General features: G+C 40.0%; 1 protein-coding gene across 2 annotated transcripts in view; it reads left to right on the top strand.

Annotated features, from left to right (window-relative positions):
• The first annotated feature begins 5405 nt into the window (after positions 1-5405).
• Positions 5406-20831, top strand: part of LOC121866500 (tyrosine-protein phosphatase 69D-like) — a 54499-nt gene continuing 39073 nt past the window's right edge. For both annotated transcript variants that reach the window (XM_042366235.1, XM_042366234.1), the window contains exons 1-8: positions 5406-5536; positions 6666-6767; positions 8673-8802; positions 10354-10523; positions 10742-10880; positions 11845-11999; positions 14288-14397; positions 14930-15104. In XM_042366235.1, coding sequence (XP_042222169.1) covers positions 6680-6767; positions 8673-8802; positions 10354-10523; positions 10742-10880; positions 11845-11999; positions 14288-14397; positions 14930-15104 — 967 coding nt within the window. In that variant the 5' untranslated portion in view covers positions 5406-5536; positions 6666-6679. The remainder of the gene's footprint in view (positions 5537-6665; positions 6768-8672; positions 8803-10353; positions 10524-10741; positions 10881-11844; positions 12000-14287; positions 14398-14929; positions 15105-20831) is intronic.

Genomic DNA, 20831 nt, shown 5'->3' with positions numbered 1-20831 from the left:
GTTTTAAACAAATTTCATGGCTGGATGCCCTACCTACAGTATTGCCACTCCGTTTTTACAAAGTGGGACTTCTAAGTATCTTTATAGCTGGGAAGGCAGGGTCGCTGCTGCCTTAAAGTCGAAGTCAAAAGTAATCATTCATCCCTTCTACTACTGTACTTGTGAGTTGAAGGCCTTTCTACACAATGGGTCACAAGAGGATGGGTGGGGAGAGAAGAAGGTGCAAGTTGAGGTCCACATACAGTATGTAGTGATCGTGTGCAGGTATGTTGTCTTAAAATGATCTTCAATGCCTGAAGAAGGATATTTCGGTTGGAGGATGTAGCTTGATGTTCATTGCCTTAATGACCCTGGCAGCTGAGGCCTAAAATCCAAGCAACCAGGAGGGTGGGTGTCCAGGGAGGTGTCAGAGACTTGCTTTCCCTTAGATGTCTTTGCCTTTACTTGGGCTGCAAGTGAATTATTGGCAGGTAATGTGCCATAGGGTTAATGAGACGTCTGGCTTCTGTGAGGGAAAGCTCCTGGTAAGACAACCTAAAAGAGGTGGGGTGTGTGGCTTTGCTTTTGGCCTTGCTCACAGACAATAACACTAAACTAGGCTATTACTTAATCACTGCCTCCTCCAACCACTACTGTTCTTGTAAATTCGGTATTAATTGAGAAGAAAAAGAAGAATGAATTGTTGGATAGAGTGTTACTTGTACATCCTTGTATCCTCTAAAAAACAATGGTGACAAGAAGACTCCAGGAGTTAATAGAAAATGGGGGCTATTGAAAATCTGTGACCTGTTGGTTAATATTAAAAATATGTGACTTCCACCCTTGTAGTCAATATTTCTCTTCACATAAACGTTATTGTAAATATCTAATTGCCCTCGTTTAAAACCTGAAAAAAAAGATAAATATAGATATGGGTGGCACATTATATTACAAGTATAATCATAACATAAGGGTCCTCATTTATTACTCTTTCAAGTACAGTGAGTTCTGCTATAACGCGTGTTTTGATAACGCGAATTTGCTCTAACGCGATTTATGAATTCGGAACAATATTTGTATAACGCGATCGCTTGTTTGCTATAACGCGATTTTTGCTTACTATTTCTCCAATTTTGTGGTATTAACTGTGAATATGGTAAAGAAGAATATCTCCAAAAAGCATTCTGATGATAGAATTCCCGGTGATTATCGTAAAAGAAAGGATATAACACTTGAAGAGAAGCTTGATGTTATCAACCTCAAAATCACCCTTCTCCCCCATCAAGTTACATTCATATTTTTTATAAAGTGTTAAATTTACTGTATGATTTCATTATTAGATATGAATGTAACATTTATTTAGACTGTGCTATCCTTTGTGTTAGGCTAACTACTAAATTTTTTCGATTTCGAGTAATCTGCACCTAACCCTATTTTCTCCATAAGCCCTGTTATTTCTATTACGCGATTTTCTATAACACGATATTTTACAAGAACACAATTATCGCGTTATAGCAGAACTACCTGTATGTAAACCTTAGATAATTTTGTGGAAAAAGAAACTTGCATCCAGCCTTCCTTTTTTTCACTAATTTGCCTGCTTTCTTCAATTCCCCCTCACACTCTGATAGCAACTTGCAATGCATAACACCCTCCCACACCACACCCCAACAAACGATCCAACCCCAAGTCGATCATTCCCCATCACCATCCCTTGTCGAACAGAAAAGACCCAGCCAGGTGCAGGGTTCACATTATTGAAATAAAAGACGAAATCTTGCAGCTGGTTTATTTCGGTCTAATACTAGGATCCTCTTGCAGTTAACTAACAGAACAAAGTAAGTGATATAGAGCATGGGTATCAGGTTACATTGTGGGGTTCAGGATGTTTGGTTCACACTCGGGATGGAATGGAGAAAGGAAACTCACACTGTGCTCTCTATATACATGTTGTATTGGATGTACAATGCAACTTGGTGCTGGGAAGGCAGCATGGTTACAAGCGTGATGTAGAGAGAGCTGGTTGGTGAGGATGCTCACAGGAAGACCAGCTTGTGGGTCGCCATGCTCTCCGGCGGGAGCGAGGACCACCAGGCAGGCGGAGGAGGAGGAGGTGTTGCTGGCTGGTTGGTGGAGGTAGAAAGAGAACAGGTCACCACGAGGTCAGGTCTTAAATAGCGAGGGGTAGGCGTGGCTTAGTAGTTGACCCCCGCTCCGTGATGTATGGCGGCGCTGGTTGACCTAGACCACGAGGCATACACTGGGGAATTGGTGGGGTCGGCTACTCAGCGACAAACAGCGTTTGTAGGGGAGAAATCCACTACAATACTCCCCCTTCCCTCCAGGCGGTGTAGGAGACTTGTTGTCTGCAGGGTTGCATAGCACATGTGAGGCAGAACGGGCGGTGCATGCCTCATGTGAGACAACGGCGATGGCGTGGATGAGCCGGTCGCTGGATACAACTGTCTATATACACACTATCTGTGGGAGAAGAGAGGGAGAAAAAGGGTGTGTGGAGGCGATGAATGTTGTGCTTCCCTCACGGCAGGTACAGAGTCGTCAGATGCGCCTGCTGGGGTGTGTGGGCCTGGGTCAGGAGCAGGGGCTGCGTCAGCAGAAGCGGATGAGGGCTCGTTACAGCAGCTGGGTCCACGACAGCAGCAGGGTGCAGGACATTAGCAGGGAGAAAAGAGGAGTGTGTGGGTCCGCACTCAGGAACAGGGGCCGCGTCAGGAGAAGCGGCAGGGGGTACTGCTGGGCCGGGGTCGGCGTCTGAGGCAGGACGGATGTGTTGGTGCGCATGAGGAGCAGAGGCCGCATCAGGGGCGGCAGGGGTTACTGCTGGGCCAGGGGAGGCGTCTGAGGCAGGGCGGGTGTGCTGGGGACGGAAGAGGGGCGGCTGTCTGCTTAGAGTAGCAGAGCTGCTCTAGGGTGTTTAACCTGCAGTGTAGAAACAGTAGCTGTAGAGCCGATGAGAGCTGGTTCTGTGTGGATAAGCCAATCTTCCATGTTGCCCGAAGACTGGGAGCGTGATCTGTTTCTCCTCCATCCTGTGTGAGTGCGAATCTCTGGGAGTCACCATTTGTTGGGTTCAGGATGTTTGGTTCACACTCAGGATGGAGTGGAGAAAGGAAACTCACAATGTGCTCTTTATATACATGTTGTATTGGATGTACAATGCAGCTTGGTGCTGGGAAGGCAGCATGGTTACAAGCGTGATGTAGAGAGAGCTGGTTGGTGAGGATGCTCACAGGAAGACCAGCTTGTGGGTCGCCATGCTCTCCGGCGGGAGCGAGGACCACCAGGCAGGCGGAGGAGGAGGAGGTGTTGCTGGCTGGTTGGTGGAGGTAGAAAGAGAACAGGTCACCACGAGGTCAGGTCTTAAATAGCGGGGGGTAGGCGTGGCTTAGAAGTTGACCCCCGCTCCGTGATGTATGGCGGCGCTGGTTGACCTAGACCACGAGGCATACACTGGGGAATTGGTGGGGTCGGCTACTCAGCGACAAACAGCGTTTGTAGGGGAGAAATCCACTACAACATGACCTGTCTCCTGAGTTGAGGAAGCAGATCGGTGGCAAAAAAAAGGATAGAGTAAAACAGGCAAAAAACGGAGCATTTATCAGCTCAGAGAAACGTGGATACCGCCGATAATGTAATAGGCAACGTTGGAGACTAGCAGGGCATACGGTATATGCTATCTAGCGCTTTACATACTGTTCAAGTTAAACTAATTCGTCTAATTATACGTGATAAAAGTAAACAAAAAAGGTAGAAGTGAAGTGGTGATCGCCCATTTTTAATAGGGTTCTCACATATGCCAATTTCCGGTCATTGAGAGATTTTTTGTTCCTCCTTACTTCTGCAGAATAGATCATAAGGAATACTACAAGCTCGATCGTTACACAATTGGGAGGCACTATCAGGGCCACACTATTAGACAGGAAGTATTAATGCAATAAATCGTTATCTCAAATGACGACATATTACATAACACTTGTTGTATGTCTTACTAAAAATGAAGATATTAGATAAGATCCAAACGTTCAGATATCTAGACGGTCCGACCGTCCCTCGTAATGATCTTTAAAGAGTGAGGTGCATCCTTGTCTGTAGTACTGTCACTTTGTCTGGTCCCCGAGATCTGCTAGGGACTGTCAGTTGATTGAAAATGTCCAAAGGAGGGCCACTAGACTGGTGCCTGCACTCCGGCACCCAAGCTGCCCTGAGAGATTAGAGTACATGAAATCGCCTAGCTTATTCTACAGACGGGTAAAGGGGGACCTAATTAAGGTGTAAAAACATCTCAAAGGGCAGTACCTAGACGATTGTCCTTACCTGGAGCTGGTGGACGCTCACCCCACAAGGGGTCACAGGACTCACAGCTCAAAGTTGAAGAAGCCGCAAGCGCAGAAAAATGTGAGGGGCAAACTTTTTCAGAGTGAGAGTTGTGAACCCTTGGAACAATCTGCCAGAAAGTGTTGTGACGGCACCGAGTGTGAGCTATTTCAAGACCAGACTTGACAAGCACTGGAGCGGGGTCAGATACATTCAGGAGCCAGTGCATGCCCAGTACTTGCCAACAGTGCGTAACAGAGATGTGAGTGTCTGACCGATCGCCCAAGCAGTGAAGAGGATAAATGTAAAAGGTAGGTAACTGAATGTAGATACAATAATGCAGTAAGTCAAATAGGTCGATCGTTGGAATACCAATTACAGTAGTGTTGTTGAGTCAGATCATTACAATTATGCAGTTTTCGTGTACTGTACATTATTCTAAAGTAACATAAATATAAGTGGTGGTGGAAACATTAAATTTAAATTGTCTTAAGTAGGAGGGATAATGGAAGCTTTAAAGGAAGCGGAAGCTACAAGTATTACTCAAACTGGTGGTTGCGTAAAATGAAGAGGAAAGTATGAGCATTGCTTAATTAATCAAACTCATGGTGACGCTTGTTCCTTCAGCTAGATAAGAAACTCTTGAAGTAAATGAAACCAGAGCACACTAGATGCATATTGAAATTATTCTGAAGAGTAATTATAGTTATAGATAGGAATTAAATAAGGTTACTGGCATATTGCTTTCGAAATTCTGCTAGTGGTGTAGGTGCATCCCCCTACCTCGGGACTAGACAATAAAAAAGGGGAAATGACCAATGTGGCTAGAGAATTAGAGTAGACGCGTATTAAAACAATTCCGAAGTTTGCTAGAGGAGTAAGGAAAGCAAGGTATTGGTAACCTTCTACTGATGCTTCTTGTTGATGTCCCTCCCATTTTCTCATTCCACTAAGTAGTTAAAAACTTCTGATGTGTACAAAGTAAATGTGAAATTATTACATTGTCTGAAGTTTAATGTAGGGGTGTAGGAGAAAAGGAAGGTAGGTGAGGAGCCCCCGCCGCACCCTGCAGGTTGCCCCAGACGCCGAGAGGTGGCACTAGTTTAAAGTCAGCGTTGTTGTTGTCGTTACGCTACAACAGTAAACAAAGATTATTTTCTCACGTTTATAGCCGTTTTATGGAGTAAAACTTCACTCTAAGCCTCCCAGTTTGACAGTGATGGTGAGTAGAAAAGGGAGGAGAGAAAATTATTTGGAAAAAATTGAGGGAAAATCAGTTATAATGGGTTAATGAGTGCGTGTGGTTGAAGACGCCTCTCGTAGTGTGTGTCAGTGTGGGAGTGAGTCAAAGATTATCCCCACAAGGACGTGGTCGTGACCCATGTTCCCCCCCACCTCCTGGCCTTATGTTTTCCCACAGTACAGTGTGGCATACAGTCAGTCCTTCGCTTTATTTAACACTTCTTAATAGAGGTATTGTACGCGACTGCCCTGTTCTTAGAGGTTTGGGTAAATCTTGGGAGATTTCTAAGTTGGAAGTGAGTGTGAGGACTCCCAGGCTGGGAAAACTGACAGTTAGAAGAAATTGCAAGAGAGAGTTGTGACTCTAAGAACGCTTAACTGGTGTTAACTACAGAAATAATTGAACGTTTATCTAAAGTGTCACTGGTCAAATATTGATGAAATGTTATTCATTTTTGTCAAATAATCTTAACAGTCTTAGTAGTGTTTCATATACTACAAAAAAATATGTAAGGTCTTAGAAAAAAAAAGGAAAAAAATCACTGATATTTTTAATTTCTATTTACAGCAGTGCCAAGTTTGTATAACGGGTTATAAGGGCGTTATAAGACTGCAGCATTAAACCATTTGGGAAAGATTTGATCATTAACATATAAATACTGTGAAGTTTATAAAATAATCGAATAGGCTACATTGCAGGTCACGACAAAATAGCCTGACAGCCTGATTGGCTGTCAGGCTGTTTTGGGCTATTTTGCCGGTCCGTTGTTTATGTAATAGAAGTAATTATATATAGTATTTATTGCAGTATGCAAAGAAAAATATGACCTGTGATATTATTTATGTATATTTTATTTTTATTGTTTTGATTAAGCATTATCCTAAATAGTCTGGAATGCCGATGTGTGAGAAGGAGTAACTCTTGCATAAATTTAGGCTATAATTCTGCAAACATCAGCTTACGAGCCCATAAAGAGGATGGTGATTTTCCAGTACAGTTTTTGATGCCAAGTATCTGCAGTATACCTGGAGTGCTTTTGTTTTCATTTGCCATAATAAGGAGCTTATTAGTGCTGTATTATAATCTGAATCGAGTGTTCTTGTTGCAGGCACCATAACAGTAATGATGGACAGGGCCAGTAAGGGAGTCACAATGGCCACACACCTCATACCACTTATACTATTCATCACACCCCTCACACAGCCCGCAGGTAAGTACTCCATCTAATCCTCCTATTGATCCTACATCATGTAATTGATGAATCATAGTCTTGTGGACCATAAATTCATGTTATACTTCTTATTGTCCATTATTTCTTATGTTTCTACTAAGTGTATTGCATTCTCTACTCATTTATGTTTGAAACACAATGTACAGTGACCCTTCATTTAACGAACGCCTCGGTTAACGAAATTTCGGTTAACGAACTGCCTTCCATAAGGATCTTCAATTCGGTTAACGAACAAAAATTCGGTTAACGAATTTCTTACGAACCGACCTCAACATGTTTTCGCTTGCACTTACCGGGCAACCAGCTTTAGTATCAGTCCGCCAATACAGTAATCGGTTTTAGGGCTTAAATTCCTTACTATTTTAGTAAATATCAAGAAGTTTATACTATTCAATAATTTTAAAAGTTTAATATTAACTTTTTTAGTCATTTTAACAATTATTGAACATAATTGAAGGTAAAGAAACTAGTTTCTGGCGTGCCATCCAGCCTGTTAACACACCAGACAGGCGTTAGTCTCTCTCTGTTTTCAGTGGAGGTAACATCTTACTTGAGACTCTCTTCAACTAAATGCTTTTTTGCTGTGTTTCCAAGCAAATTATTGGTCATTTTGAAATATATTTTACATATTGACAATATATAATGCAGTGCAGTGTTGATTTAAAGAAAATAATCTTGAAATACACCAAGAGAACAAAAATTTTATGGGTGAAATGGTGCCATTGGGTGACTTCTCTTCCACCCCAATGCCTTCTCTTCTTCCTTCTCCACCCCCATTCTAATTCCCATCATCATCATCATCATCCAGGAGCCTTCTACATACACACCTCAAAGTAAGTGAACTTTTCTACCATTTTTGTTGAATTTAAGAAATTTTCGGTGAGCTGGAACCATTTACCCAAAAACCCATTGAAACAATGGTTTCGGTTAACGAACTTTTCGGTTAATGAACGACCTTCTGGAACGGATTGAGTTCGTTAACCGAGGTGTCACTGTACAGGTATTTAATGTACCGGGTATGTAAATACTTCTGGTATATTTCTTATAGTATTGATTAACCTACATATAAGGTGACAATGGATGTTTTTAATTTTTTAATTTTACCGAAATATGTCAGTGTGTGGGGGTTTGGCGGGTCTTACAACACCCGAGGTCTAAAGGCTAATACTGTAGATAGTAACGCTTGTAGAGTTTAGGAATGGTTATTGTTTAGCTCTGAAGAGTTAGGTGCCTGCCATACAGACACAAATTGTCTCGGGTTATCATCAGTACTGTACAGTACAGTAGTTATAAATCCAATTTTTATATTTAAAATAATTATTATTTTTTAAATTAATTTAAAGTAATAATACTGGAATGTGTTTTAGTATGCAATAATTTTTTTTTAATTCTTGAGTTGGGCTAAGTAGAATTTTGCCTCCTGGAGACACCAACTGGTGATTTCATTAGCTTACAGGAGATCGCAACTTCATAGGATGTGGGCTGATTTTTTTTTTTTTTAGCCATTTTTCAGACAGAAAAGTGTCATATATGCTGTAAAATACAGTACATGAAATCCCAATTTTTACTGGACCTCCTCCTATCATTCACTTCTTAATACCTATCTTTTGCTTCTCGGTCTCCTAATATACTGTACACTTATGCCCACACCACCTAAGCAAATCTTGGATGGCTTTCCTTCCAACACTTGTCTGAACATATTTCTACTTTTATTTGGTAAGCAGAAAATTAGTAACAGTCAAAAATGATAACAAAGAACCATAAGCTAGGATAAACATCAACTTTTAATAAAGATATCAGGAAGGACATGGTCAGTTTTACACATCTCTTCTGTTATTGTTTTTAGACAACAGCTGTATAACAAATTCCTTTTGTACCTCACAGTGAGTCAAGTAATTCGAGAAGTGGCAGTGCAGACCGGTGGAGATGAACCACTTGCCGGGACAAATGTCACCATCAAGTGCAAGGGTCGTGGGGATTTGCTACATTGGCGTCATGGTCATCATAATATCACGTAAGCTGTTTTTTACTTTTTTTTGTTTTTTTTACTGGGACTAGCCCACTCAGGCACAGGTCACTGACGCACATTGGGGCCTGGGGGGCGAAAATTTAATAATAATAATAATAACAATTCATAATATATATAGTTTATAAAAAAAAAAAAATGATGAAATAATAGTGACAATAATAATAATAAATAATAATAATAATAATAATAATAATAATAATAATAATAATAATAATAATAATAATAATAATAATAATAATAATAATAATAATAATAATAATAATAATAATAGACATACAAAAATGAAAAAAAAAATCAAGAGTGAGAAACAATATATGTATGTTGTGTTGTCAAAGAAAGAGAAAAAATTGAGACCCTGCAATTGTGTGTAATGAGGCAGAAAGTCAGATGAGCAACCTGGGACTTGGTCAAAATTTTTGTCTACCATTAGACAACACAATACAGTATGCTTCCAATATCTTCCCAGGCGGTAGTACCTCCCTGTTTGGTAGCTGCCTACTGCTTACTACTCTCAAAATTGCTTTAGCGTGCTCTTTATCCTTTACACTGAATAGGTATTCAGAGGGATATACTGTATTTGTCGCCTGTGGATTTTCAATAACATTTATTTCCTTTACAGGCATTCATTAGGTCAGAAGTCAAAGTTGAGGTCAGGGAAAGCCATTCCACTCATGGCTCTACTCATCTTTCTGAGCAATGATTGTGACCCTTTTCTGCTTTTATTACTGTTGCTTGAGGTGTCAAAGAGCAGCTTGAGATATTTACTCTTCAAGACAAAAAAACAAGTAGTCATTTTATTGTGGCATTAAAGGTGAATAATTTTTTGCAGAAAATAACCAGTATGTTTTAAACAAAAACATGATGACTACCTTTGTCAACAAACTCTTTACCAAAAAGGACACATCACTTACAATAACCATCTTCAAGATTTTTAGAATAAGCTAGCCAGGAACCTTTCCAACCACAGTAACTTCAACTGTCTCTTGGGATCTACTGGGATCTTACAAGAACTTGTAGGTGTCCATGGGGACTGCAAAAATTTTTCTTTCATAGCATCATCAACTTTAACATCAATAAATCTTCCAATGTCATACTCTTTGCCCTTATCAGAATTCAAACAATGGCTTGTTGAAGAGTGGGCTTTTTCTGAAGTAGATAGATCATAGGTAGAGTCGTGCCCATCATCATGTTCATCAAACTCATGCAGCATAGGCTTAGGCTGTATAGGGTCTTCAGCTTTACTCTGTTCAAGTGACTGTTTGTTCCTTTTCACAACAAAGGCTGACAGAGTATTCTGTACCTTTTCACCAACACATTTACTTTATTTGGACCTCCCATATAACAACAAATAATACAATTTAGTCATTTACCAGTACTTGCAAAAGTGTAACTGTCTAATAAGCATCTCTCTTTTCATCTCGTGCCTAGCCAATTTATCACGTCTTTGCTTTTTATTATATATACAGTACTGTATTTTATTGCTATTAGTATAACTAAGCTATAACTGACTGTTTTGGGGTCATTTTATATTTCTAGGCCAGATGATGAGCGTTGGCATGTGGAAACAGAGAGAAAGGACCAAGTTATTCAGAGTTTCCTGACCATCATCCATGTTGATTTGCGTGACTCTGGTCACTATCGCTGCCGCGTTAGCAAAACAAACAAAGACAAAGTTGCAGAGAAAAATGTCACCATTCATGTACAGGGTAAGTTTTATAACTGGGAGATGAGACAATATATACTAGTTGGCTTTGATTCTTTTTATCTAAACCATAACTTGTGTTATCTATAGCTAGGAGACATATCTTTGTACAGAAGCTGATGAAGCAAAATTTTGACAATTATAAATGCTTGTATCATCCATAATCTTAATTAATTAGTTGTAAACCTATACAGTACTTAAATATTACTTGTAACCCCACAGCTGGACCTGTGTTAATGGAGGCTCGAAATGCTACAGTGAGAGTTGGTCACAAGGCCAAGCTGTCTTGCACTTTTGCTGCCGTCCCTGCACCTGAGGTTCATTGGCTAAAGGACAAGACATTACTTGATAAAGTGAAAGGGTGAGTTTGTATATATGCTGGTTATTGATGAGAGTCTTTTGAAGATAGAACACACACACACACACACACAGTGATCCCTCGGTTAACGAACGCCCCGGTTAACGAAATTTCGGTTAACGAATTACCTTTCATAAGAATCTTCAATTCGGTCAACAACAAAAATTCGGTTAACAAAATTTTTGGGAAATCATGTCAACATGTTTTCGCTTGCCCACCAGATGGAATTTTAGTCCGCCAATACAGTAATCGGTTCTAGGGCTTAAATTCGTTCCCATTTGAGTAAATACCAAGAAGGTTGTACTATTCAATAATTTTCCAAGTTTTATATTAAATTTTTTAGTCATTTTAACACTTATTTAACATAATTGCAGTACAGGAAACTAGTTTTTGGTGCGCCAATCAGCCACTTGACTCACCCAGCAAGGCATCAGTTTGTATCTGGTCAGTGGAGGTAACATCTTGCTTGTGGCTCTCTTGAACATAAACTATTTTTATGTTTTTACAGTACAGTACAATTATTGGTCCTTCTGAAATTTATTTTACATATTGACAATATATAGTGCAGTGCAGTGTTGATTTAAAGAAAATAATCTTGAATTACACCTAGTAAACTTAAAATTTTATGGGTGAAATGACGGCATGAAGCATGGGGTGATTTCTCTTCCACCCCCACTTCCTTCTCTTCTCCCTTCTCCTCCATCCCCACTTCTAATTCCCATCATCATCATCATCAAACAGGAGCCTTCTACATACACACCTCAGAGTAAGTGTACTTTACTGCATTTATTTTTACTTTGTATGTAATTTTCGGTGAGCTGGAACCAATTACCCAATATCCCATTGAAACAATGGTTTCGGTTAACGAAATTTTCGGTTAACAAACGACCTTCTGGAACGAATTGTGTTCATTAACTGAGGGACCACTGTATATTTATTAGTTTTTTTATTTAACTTTTTTTTTCAGATATAGTATGGAAACTCGCCAAGAATCAGATCTTCATCTGTCTGACCTATTGATTGACAATGTCACTCTCAAAGACAATGGAACATATAAGTGTAGAGCCTCAAATGAAGTCGGTACCGGGGACCCACCTGGTTCACCCTACTTACTTGTTCAAGGTATGTGTATTCTGTTCTCAATTAACTTCTATATTGTTTACTTATACAGGTACTCCTCAACTTACGACCTACTCGACTTACGACCACTCGGACATACGACTGCCGCCTTCGTATAAAATATTTTTCAAATTACGTATTTTCGAGTCTCGACGTTAGTGATCGCGCCGTGTACTGACGAAATCTTCGTTTGTAATTCCCTTTAAAATGTCTGGTAAGCGTAAAAGTGAGAGTTCTTGTGGTGCTGAGAAGAAAAAGAGACACCCATTTTAGATTTTCTATGTACAGTCAACCCTCGCTTTACGCGGTCCCACATTCCGCGTTTCCAAGTTTACGCGGTACCCTGCCGAAACCGGAATTCTCACATTCCGCGGTGCGTGTACCCCTTTACGCGGAGAGCGGCTGGCGAGCCGCGCCATTTTTGGATCTAAACCTCCCGCCATCTCTCCCGCCCTCTCCCGCCATCCGCCATGTTGTGTAAGCGGCGCGAGCAGGGTGCGCACAAGGTCACCCAGTCATCAAAACATTACCGAGTTCTTCACCCGCCACCCACCACAGCCGGCCCAAGTCAGTGATAGTGATAATTATAGTGAGGATATGGACTTATATGGACTTTGAGGGGTTTGACAAAGAGGCCCTGCAAGCCTCTGTGGTGGATAGTGATACAATTGATACAAGTGATACAGGTGAGGGCCAATAATCTGCCCTCTGCCTCGGAACCAACCCCCCATCCCGTGTGCCCAGCCATCTTTTCTACTAATGTAAGTGTTAAAAAACCTAATATTATTAATATTTCTCTTAATTATTAATTGTGTGTGCATACCATCATAAAATTAAGAAGTTATTTTTACTACAACGTAGGTATTGTGTCTGAAAAAGTGGAGTTTGGGGGTCGGCCCGGTCTCTATTTCAATTAATCCCACATGTTATGTTGTTGACTTTACGCGTTTCTCACTTTCCGCGGTACCCTGTGGGTTGAATTAACCGCGTAAAGTGAGGGTTCACTGTATTATTTTTGCATTTAACGACCAATTCGCCTTACGACCTGGTCGTCGGTCCCTAACTCCGTCGTAAGTCGAGGACTGACTGTATTGAAACCATACCACTGGAAGTGATATGCTCTACTGTAGATATAACACAAATATTGACTGGTTAGAATTTCTTTGTGAAAGTATTGGTAATATTGTTACACATTTGTTACAAAAGCTCTTCGTATGTTATACAGTATAGTCTTGATTTACGCGGATTTCCTTTACGCGTTTGGTCATTTACGCGTCACCTGGCCAGACCGGCAATTATTAGTTCCGCGGTCCATTCCATCATTTACGCTGGAAGCGGCGCGGTCAGGGTGTGCACAAGGTTGCCCAGTCAACAAAACATTACCGAGTTCTTCACCCGCCACCTACCACAGCCAGCCCAAGTCAGCGATAGTGATAGTGAGGATATGGACTTTGAGGGGTTTGACAAAGAGGCCCTGCAAGCCTCTGTGGTGGATAGTGATACAGGTGATACAAGTGATACAGGTGAGGGCCAATAATCTGCCCTTTGCCTCAGAACCAACCCCCCATCCTCGTGTGCCCAGCCATCTCTTCTACCAACGTAAGTGTTAAATAACCTAATATTATTGATATTTCTCTTAAATATTAATTGTGTGTGCATACCATCATAAAATTAAGATGTTATTTTTACTACAACGTATGTATTGTGTCGGAAAAAGGGTAGTCTGGGGGTCGGCTCAGTCTCTATTTCAATTAATCCCATATGTTCTGTTATTTCGTTTACGCGTTTCTCGTTTTACGCGGATCTCCACGGGTTTAATTGACCACGTAAACCAAGACTATACTTTAATGCAATAATATACAGACAGTTAATTTATAAATTAGTCACATAAATTAAGTTTACTAAGGCAAATGCCTAATATAATTTTTTTTGAGATCCATGTCATACCATGTGATGCATGATCTTAAATTGTTAAACAAGGGATACCTGTACCAAAGTAAGAAGATTGGAGCTTAATATAAACTGTTTTCTGTGGAGAAATGAAGCCCTTGGGCATGGCCTATAAGTAGCCCTTAGGTGGTTCTGTACAGTAAAAGTAAAGGCTGGAATTATGATGTACAGTACAGGAAGAGGTTAAGTTGGGGGATAATAAGAGAGCTGACAGGAGACTTGTTTCAAGTAAGGGTTGCAGACTGGAAGTCTGTAGGTTGATGTGATTTTCATGATATTAATGACTAGAGAACTGAAATGTTCATGGTTTTAAAAGTAGATTTTCTATTTGTTTCATGCAGATTTGCCTGAGGTTAATTTAACGAAGGTGCGTGCTATTGGCACAAGTGCAATTCAGATGGAATGGACTGTAAATGACAACAATTCTCCAATACAGCAAACAAAGATCTATGTAAGTGTTGCTTGATTTCTTCTCATTACCTTCCGATTGAGATATTTTTGAGTGTTGAGAGTTGTATTTATCCCTTGCATAATCCATCAAAACTTCCTCCTTGGAACTGATGTTTAACTTGATTGTCACAATGTTCACTTTTGGAGTTTTACCACTTATGTATTCAAGGAGGTAAATTGTTGGCAGAAGGCACTCATTTCTACATACAGTGTGTTGCTAGCTCTAGGGTGCAGAATGATTAGAATCAAGAGCACACACAGATCCTCCATTATTTGCTGTTATTCAAAACTGTGACTTGTAAAATGTGTATTTTTCTATTCTATGTTGTTCCCCTTCTACAACCAGGCTCCAAGATTTCCTTCCTGGTTTATTATAGTCACTTCTATAACCCAGCTTCAAATGTCTGCAATATTTGGTGAAAATTAATGTAATTTCATAGTACTGTATTGTACTGTATGTCATAGAATAAGCACAAAGAGGTCTACGTATTGTGCAAGTGTCACATATAATTGACTTCATTATCTTTTGTTAGATTGCCATTGGTGATGGTGATTATGATGAGCCTTCACTATTTGGTGAGGATCAGCAGAACATCATCTTGGAAGATGTTGGCTCACCTGGTGATGATGTTCGAGTAAAGATTGAAGTTGCTAATGAAATTGGAGTGAGTGAGAGTGAGTCTGATACAGTCACTCTGTTAAGTGAAGGTAAGTAGTTTTAATGGAGAAGTTTGCATTAACTGCATGGAAATTATTTTTCACCAAGATTCAAATACAGAGTATTTTCACATGTTGTATTAAATTGCAAATTATGTTATTCATGAACGTTTTATGTATTTTTCCTAATGTAGAAATAAGATATGTACCATATATTTCAGTGGATAAGACGACACTTGACACTTGAATCATCAAGAAACGACCCTAAAACCAGGGGTCGTCTTATAGGCCAGACACAAAAACCTCAAAATTCTGTACAAATTACCTTAATGATGTGGGTCAGTGAAGGTAGCTGGGGTCGTCAATCTTGAAACAGCAGTTGTATTGTTTAAAATTTTTATTTCTCACTAAAATCCACATACTGTACCGATATGGTGTTAAACCAATGAAAGCATATTAAAATAAAATAAAAAACATCACAAACATTTAAAATCTATCAAATTCACTCGAATCATCTGAAGCAAAGAGCTTGTCATACACATCCTGAGTCTCATTGTTTATGTTGTCGTCATAGGGGTCCCAGTCCGAATCTGGTGTGTAGGCTTCAGCTTTGTCGTCAGTGTCCCACAACAAATCATCCTCTGTACCATCCAATAAACATTCAAAGTATTTAATACATTAAACATATCACTGTATTGGTGGTCATATTGACCTAAACTTTACCACAGGTGGTTGGGTAGTTTGGGGAGTTGTCTTATACCACAGATACAACCTAAAACCATGAAATTTAGACTGAAATGTGGGCCTCGCCTAATGCACCATAATATACGGTACGTGGGAATATGGATTTACCATAGGCTTTAATTTTGTCTAAAGTGAAGTGGATTTTGAATATATTAATGTACAGTGTATTCTTTATTGCTTAGTAAAGGAGGATTTTGATACACGGTCTTGAAGATATTGTATGGTGAAATACTGCTTAAAAATAATTGACAAGGTTATACTTTTATTGTGAAGTACATGTTTCTCATGCATTCAACCAACATCTCGAGTTTACACATCATTAAATCAGACTTCACTACAGTGTACAGTATTGTGTTGGTTTGAATTAAGGTAGTAACTCTTGGCTTCTTGGCTGGTAGTAAGTTAATTCTTTCCAGATGTAAAATTTTATATCAAGCATCAGTGATTTGGTCTTGGGAGTGGTTTTAGGAAATAGCATTTTTATTGGTAATATTCGACTAGCATGTCATCAGGTTTGCTTCAGATTTAAAATATTCCCAACATGACATCATGAAGTTTACTGTAATTTATTTAGGTAATTTTCTTCCTTGCCCTTGGTGATTGTTTTGGGTAATTATAATTTTTAGGTTACCTTCATAAATAACAAGAGTTTGTGGCATACTGGTTACTGTCAGCTTTGTTTTTAAGTTGCACAAGCTGGTGTGGTTTCTTGTTGTATGATGACATTTGTTTGATGAAATCTCAGTACTTCAACCATTTTGTTTCTAATTAAAATTATTATGGTAATGTATTATTTCTTAGTAATGAAGGATTCATAATTACTTAAAGCTTTTTACTAACTGACATTTATGGCTAGAATACCTGTACAGTACTTCATTTCACTCTTCCTTGTACAGTACTCTCAGTTGAGGAGGGTTTTACATATCAGTGTGAGCTTTATGTATTGTACATGTAATACAGCAGGCATGGGCAACCTTTCCTCAATCATGGGCTGCATTACGTATTTTCTGTGGGCCTACCCACAAAAATTTATATCCTATTTAACCCAAAAGTAATGTTAATATTGTATTAGCATGGACAGTTTACAATCAGCCTTTTTCCCATTTATGAAACAAATCCATCATAATAATGTTTAAAGTAATTTGTCAAAGTTTCTAGGCATTTAACAGAAGAGGAATGAAGCAGTCTGTGAATAAGTTGATTTTATCCTACAGTTTCAGCATTTTTCTTACTCATGAAACACCCACCTGAATAATGTCATTTTTTAATCTTGGCATATGAGGAACTACAATGAAACAACCTATAGGCATCTCTCTCTCTCTCGCTCTCTCTCTCGCTCTCTCTCTCGCTCTCTCTCTCGCTCTCTCTCTCGCTCTCTCTCTCGCTCTCTCTCTCGCTCTCTCTCTCTCTCTCTCTCTCTCTCTCTCTCTCTCTCTCTCTCTCTCTCTCTCTCTCTCTCTCGCTCTCTCTCTCTCTCTCTCTCTCTCTCTCTCTCTCTCTCTCTCTCTCTCTCTCTCTCTCTCTCTCTCTCTCTCTCTCTCTCTCTCTCTCTCTCTCTCTCTCTCTCTCTCTCTCTCTCTCTCTCTCTCTCTCTCTCTCTCTCTCTCTCTCTCTCTCTCTCTCTCTCTCTCTCTCTCTCTCTCTCTCTCTCTCTCTCTCTCTCTCTCTCTCTCTCTCTCTCTCTCTCTCTCTCTCTCTCTCTCTCTCTCTCTCTCTCTCTCTCTCTCTCTCTCTCTCTCTCTCTCTCTCTCTCTCTCTCTCTCTCTCTCTCTCTCTCTCTCTCTCTCTCTCTCTCTCTCTCTCTCTCTCTCTCTCTCTCTCTCTCTCTCTCTCTCTCTCTCTCTCTCTCTCTCTCTCTCTCTCTCTCTCTCTCTCTCTCTCTCTCTCTCTCTCTCTCTCTCTCTCTCTCTCTCTCTCTCTCTCTCTCTCTCTCTCTCTCTCTCTCTCTCTCTCTCTCTCTCTCTCTCTCTCTCTCTCTCTCTCTCTCTCTCTCTCTCTCTCTCTCTCTCTCTCTCTCTCTCTCTCTCTCTCTCTCTCTCTCTCTCTCTCTCTCTCTCTCTCTCTCTCTCTCTCTCTCTCTCTCTCTCTCTCTCTCTCTCTCTCTCTCTCTCTCTCTCTCTCTCTCTCTCTCTCTCTCTCTCTCTCTCTCTCTCTCTCTCTCTCTCTCTCTCTCTCTCTCTCCTCTCTCTCTCTCTCTCTCTCTCTCTCTCTCTCTCTCTCTCTCTCTCTCTCTCTCTCTCTCTCTCTCTCTCTCTCTCTCTCTCTCTCTCTCTCTCTCTCTCTCTCTCTCTCTCTCTCTCTCTCTCTCTCTCTCTCTCTCTCTCTCTCTCTCTCTCTCTCTCTCTCTCTCTCTCTCTCTCTCTCTCTCTCTCTCTCTCTCTCTCTCTCTCTCTCTCTCTCTCTCTCTCTCTCTCTCTCTCTCTCTCTCTCTCTCTCTCTCTCTCTCTCTCTCTCTCTCTCTCTCTCTCTCTCTCTCTCTCTCTCTCTCTCTCTCTCTCTCTCTCTCTCTCTCTCTCTCTCTCTCTCAGTATTATATATTGGCAGTTTGTACCTGTAATTAGTGGTTGTAACGATGGCTGGAATTTTTTAATGAGTACATTATTTCAATGCTTATTACACGCCAATTATGAGTTTCCGAGGTGCGATTTTGGTGTTCTTGTGTTATTCTGGAAGTACTTAATTAGTTAAACCCTGTGTGATCACTGCCCATGACCCTACTTGAACTTACCCAACCTTAGTTAATTCCTAAGTGACCCACAGCCACATAGCAGCTAATCCATCAAACAGACCGCGCCGACCTTGGGTCGTAAACTCACACAAGTAAAAATGTTTATATTGTTGACTATATATACTTATTTCACTGTTATTTTTGTAGTTGCTTACTCTAAGGTGATGAAACAGTAACGAATTGTGTGTGAAGATATTCTTTTAAAAAATATTGCTTTACTCACCATAAAGTGGCTGCATCTACTTGAACCGCGGGCCACATTAAATAGAATTTCTCAATCACTCCATGGACTGCACAAACACATGGTAAGGGCCGCATGCGGCCCACAGACTGCGGGTTGCCCATGCCTGTAATATAGTATGCAGTAAAGTAATTCCTCACCAACCACTGGGGTTGTATTCTAGAAATAGTGTAATGCTGCAGTACCCCTTTATGCTGTATGTCTGGCCTCAACACCTACCCTAGCAACACTGCTCCCCCTAGCAATGCCAATATGCATATGAAATTTTTATATCCTACAAGGCTTTCATAAGTTAATGTTTTTTTTCACACCTTTATTTATGCTAATGCAGATTGAATCTCAAATCTGGCCATTTCTGTGGTCCAGCATGATCTGTGATTGGCTGTCATTTCGTTACCTAGTTCTCTACATTCACAAAATTTATCTTCATCCACCCGTCTGGGCTCTCACTGTTCTTCACTTTTATTTCGCTGTTAATTTACCCTTTGAACCTTTGAGGATGGTGATGGCAACTCATGGTCATTACCCATTGGACGGGGGAATATTGGAGAATGGAAGAAAAAAGAATTACTGTACCTGTACCATAAACTCCTGGTTTACACCATCAAAGTCCAGGGATCGGGGGAACAAATAAATAATTATTCTTATCACGTGGTAGTCTCAGTTTCCCCTAAGATTCACTATACAGTACAGTACAGTACCTACAGTATTTACTTGTCAAATCTCGAGGAAAATTCTTCACTTATATCTCTTATCACTATGTATGGGAGGCTTATCTTTGTCTTGAGAATCAAATACAATGGCTGCAAATTCATCCTGTGTGTGGCGTTGTACATTAGCAGATATACCGTGTCTTGACTCGGCTGTGGTTCATCCATTAGAGGCCTACACTGGCTCTGGGCATTTCCTACAAGCCTCTACAAAGGTGCTATGCAAATACCAAGCATAAGAATTTTAAATTGGGCCTACGGCATATATACTGTACTGTATATTGCAACAGTGGCGGGAGCTGTCCAGAGTGGTATGATATTTGTAACATAACTGTTGCGAGGTGAAGCTGAAGGTATTGCTATGTAAGCTGTGCTGGGCTTATCTAAGGTACATACACTAATATTCTCTGAATGCAGTTTATTAAAAAAACAAAAACATGTACTGTACTGTTTAGTGTTCCACCCCTTGGTGGCCTTTCTGATCATGTACCAATGTTTGAATCACTTATCAATGAATCGATAACGTGACAAACAACTGCTCTCCTAATGTTTTATATTATATTTTCTTTATTTCTTAGCCTCATTAGAGTATCGTATTGATTTTTCGACAATTTTTATAGTTTTATTATATGTAACAATAAATTTGGCAGTTGGGCTGGTGAGTCGGTGATGCAGTTATTGCCAACCACCTCCACACACAGACACGTACATGCTGTTCACTTTTCTATTATTATACAGTAGTTTATAATTTTTTTCTTTATTTCAAAGCCACCTTGTTTATATAGAGTGGATTAAGTGTTGAAGAAATCCTATTTTTTTTTTTTTTTTATAAATTAATTTGTGAGGTCAGCCTTTAGCACTGTGCATTGTAGGATTTATTGGGGGATCCTAAGGGTTGGATTTCAACTAACCGTAAAATTTCTTTATTCAGCATCTCTCAATTCCCATAGGTGCTTGATAACTGGGTTCTACTGTGCTATGCCAATACATGCAGTGTTATAAAAGGAATTCTTTGGGGGGAAAGAATGCTAGGCTTAAGTGAGTTGTAAGGAAATGGGGAGAGAGTGAAGGTGGCAAGATTATCAAATGAAGTGCCTATGACTGAAGTGCTCAGGAACATATTAGAAAAAGGATGGAAGAATGGATTTTGTGTGTGTGAATGCTTGCATGCATGCATGTGTGTGTATGGAAGAGTACTGAGACCAGAGTTATGTGAGCAGTTTTGTGTATATTGCTGATAAATTTTGTTTTAGGGAAAAGTACAGGGTTATAGGTGGGTTGCAATTACTTCTCATCATAAAGGGGCTTAGATGGCGACATGGAATAGTTATGAGGAAATCAAATAAGTTTGAAAT

This window comes from Homarus americanus, unplaced genomic scaffold, assembly GCF_018991925.1.
Source record: "Homarus americanus isolate GMGI-L3 unplaced genomic scaffold, GMGI_Hamer_2.0 scaffold16430, whole genome shotgun sequence".
Lineage (NCBI taxonomy): Eukaryota > Metazoa > Arthropoda > Malacostraca > Decapoda > Nephropidae > Homarus > Homarus americanus.
The sequence above is the reverse complement of the archived record's forward strand: the minus strand, read 5'-3'. Positions and strand labels throughout refer to the sequence as shown.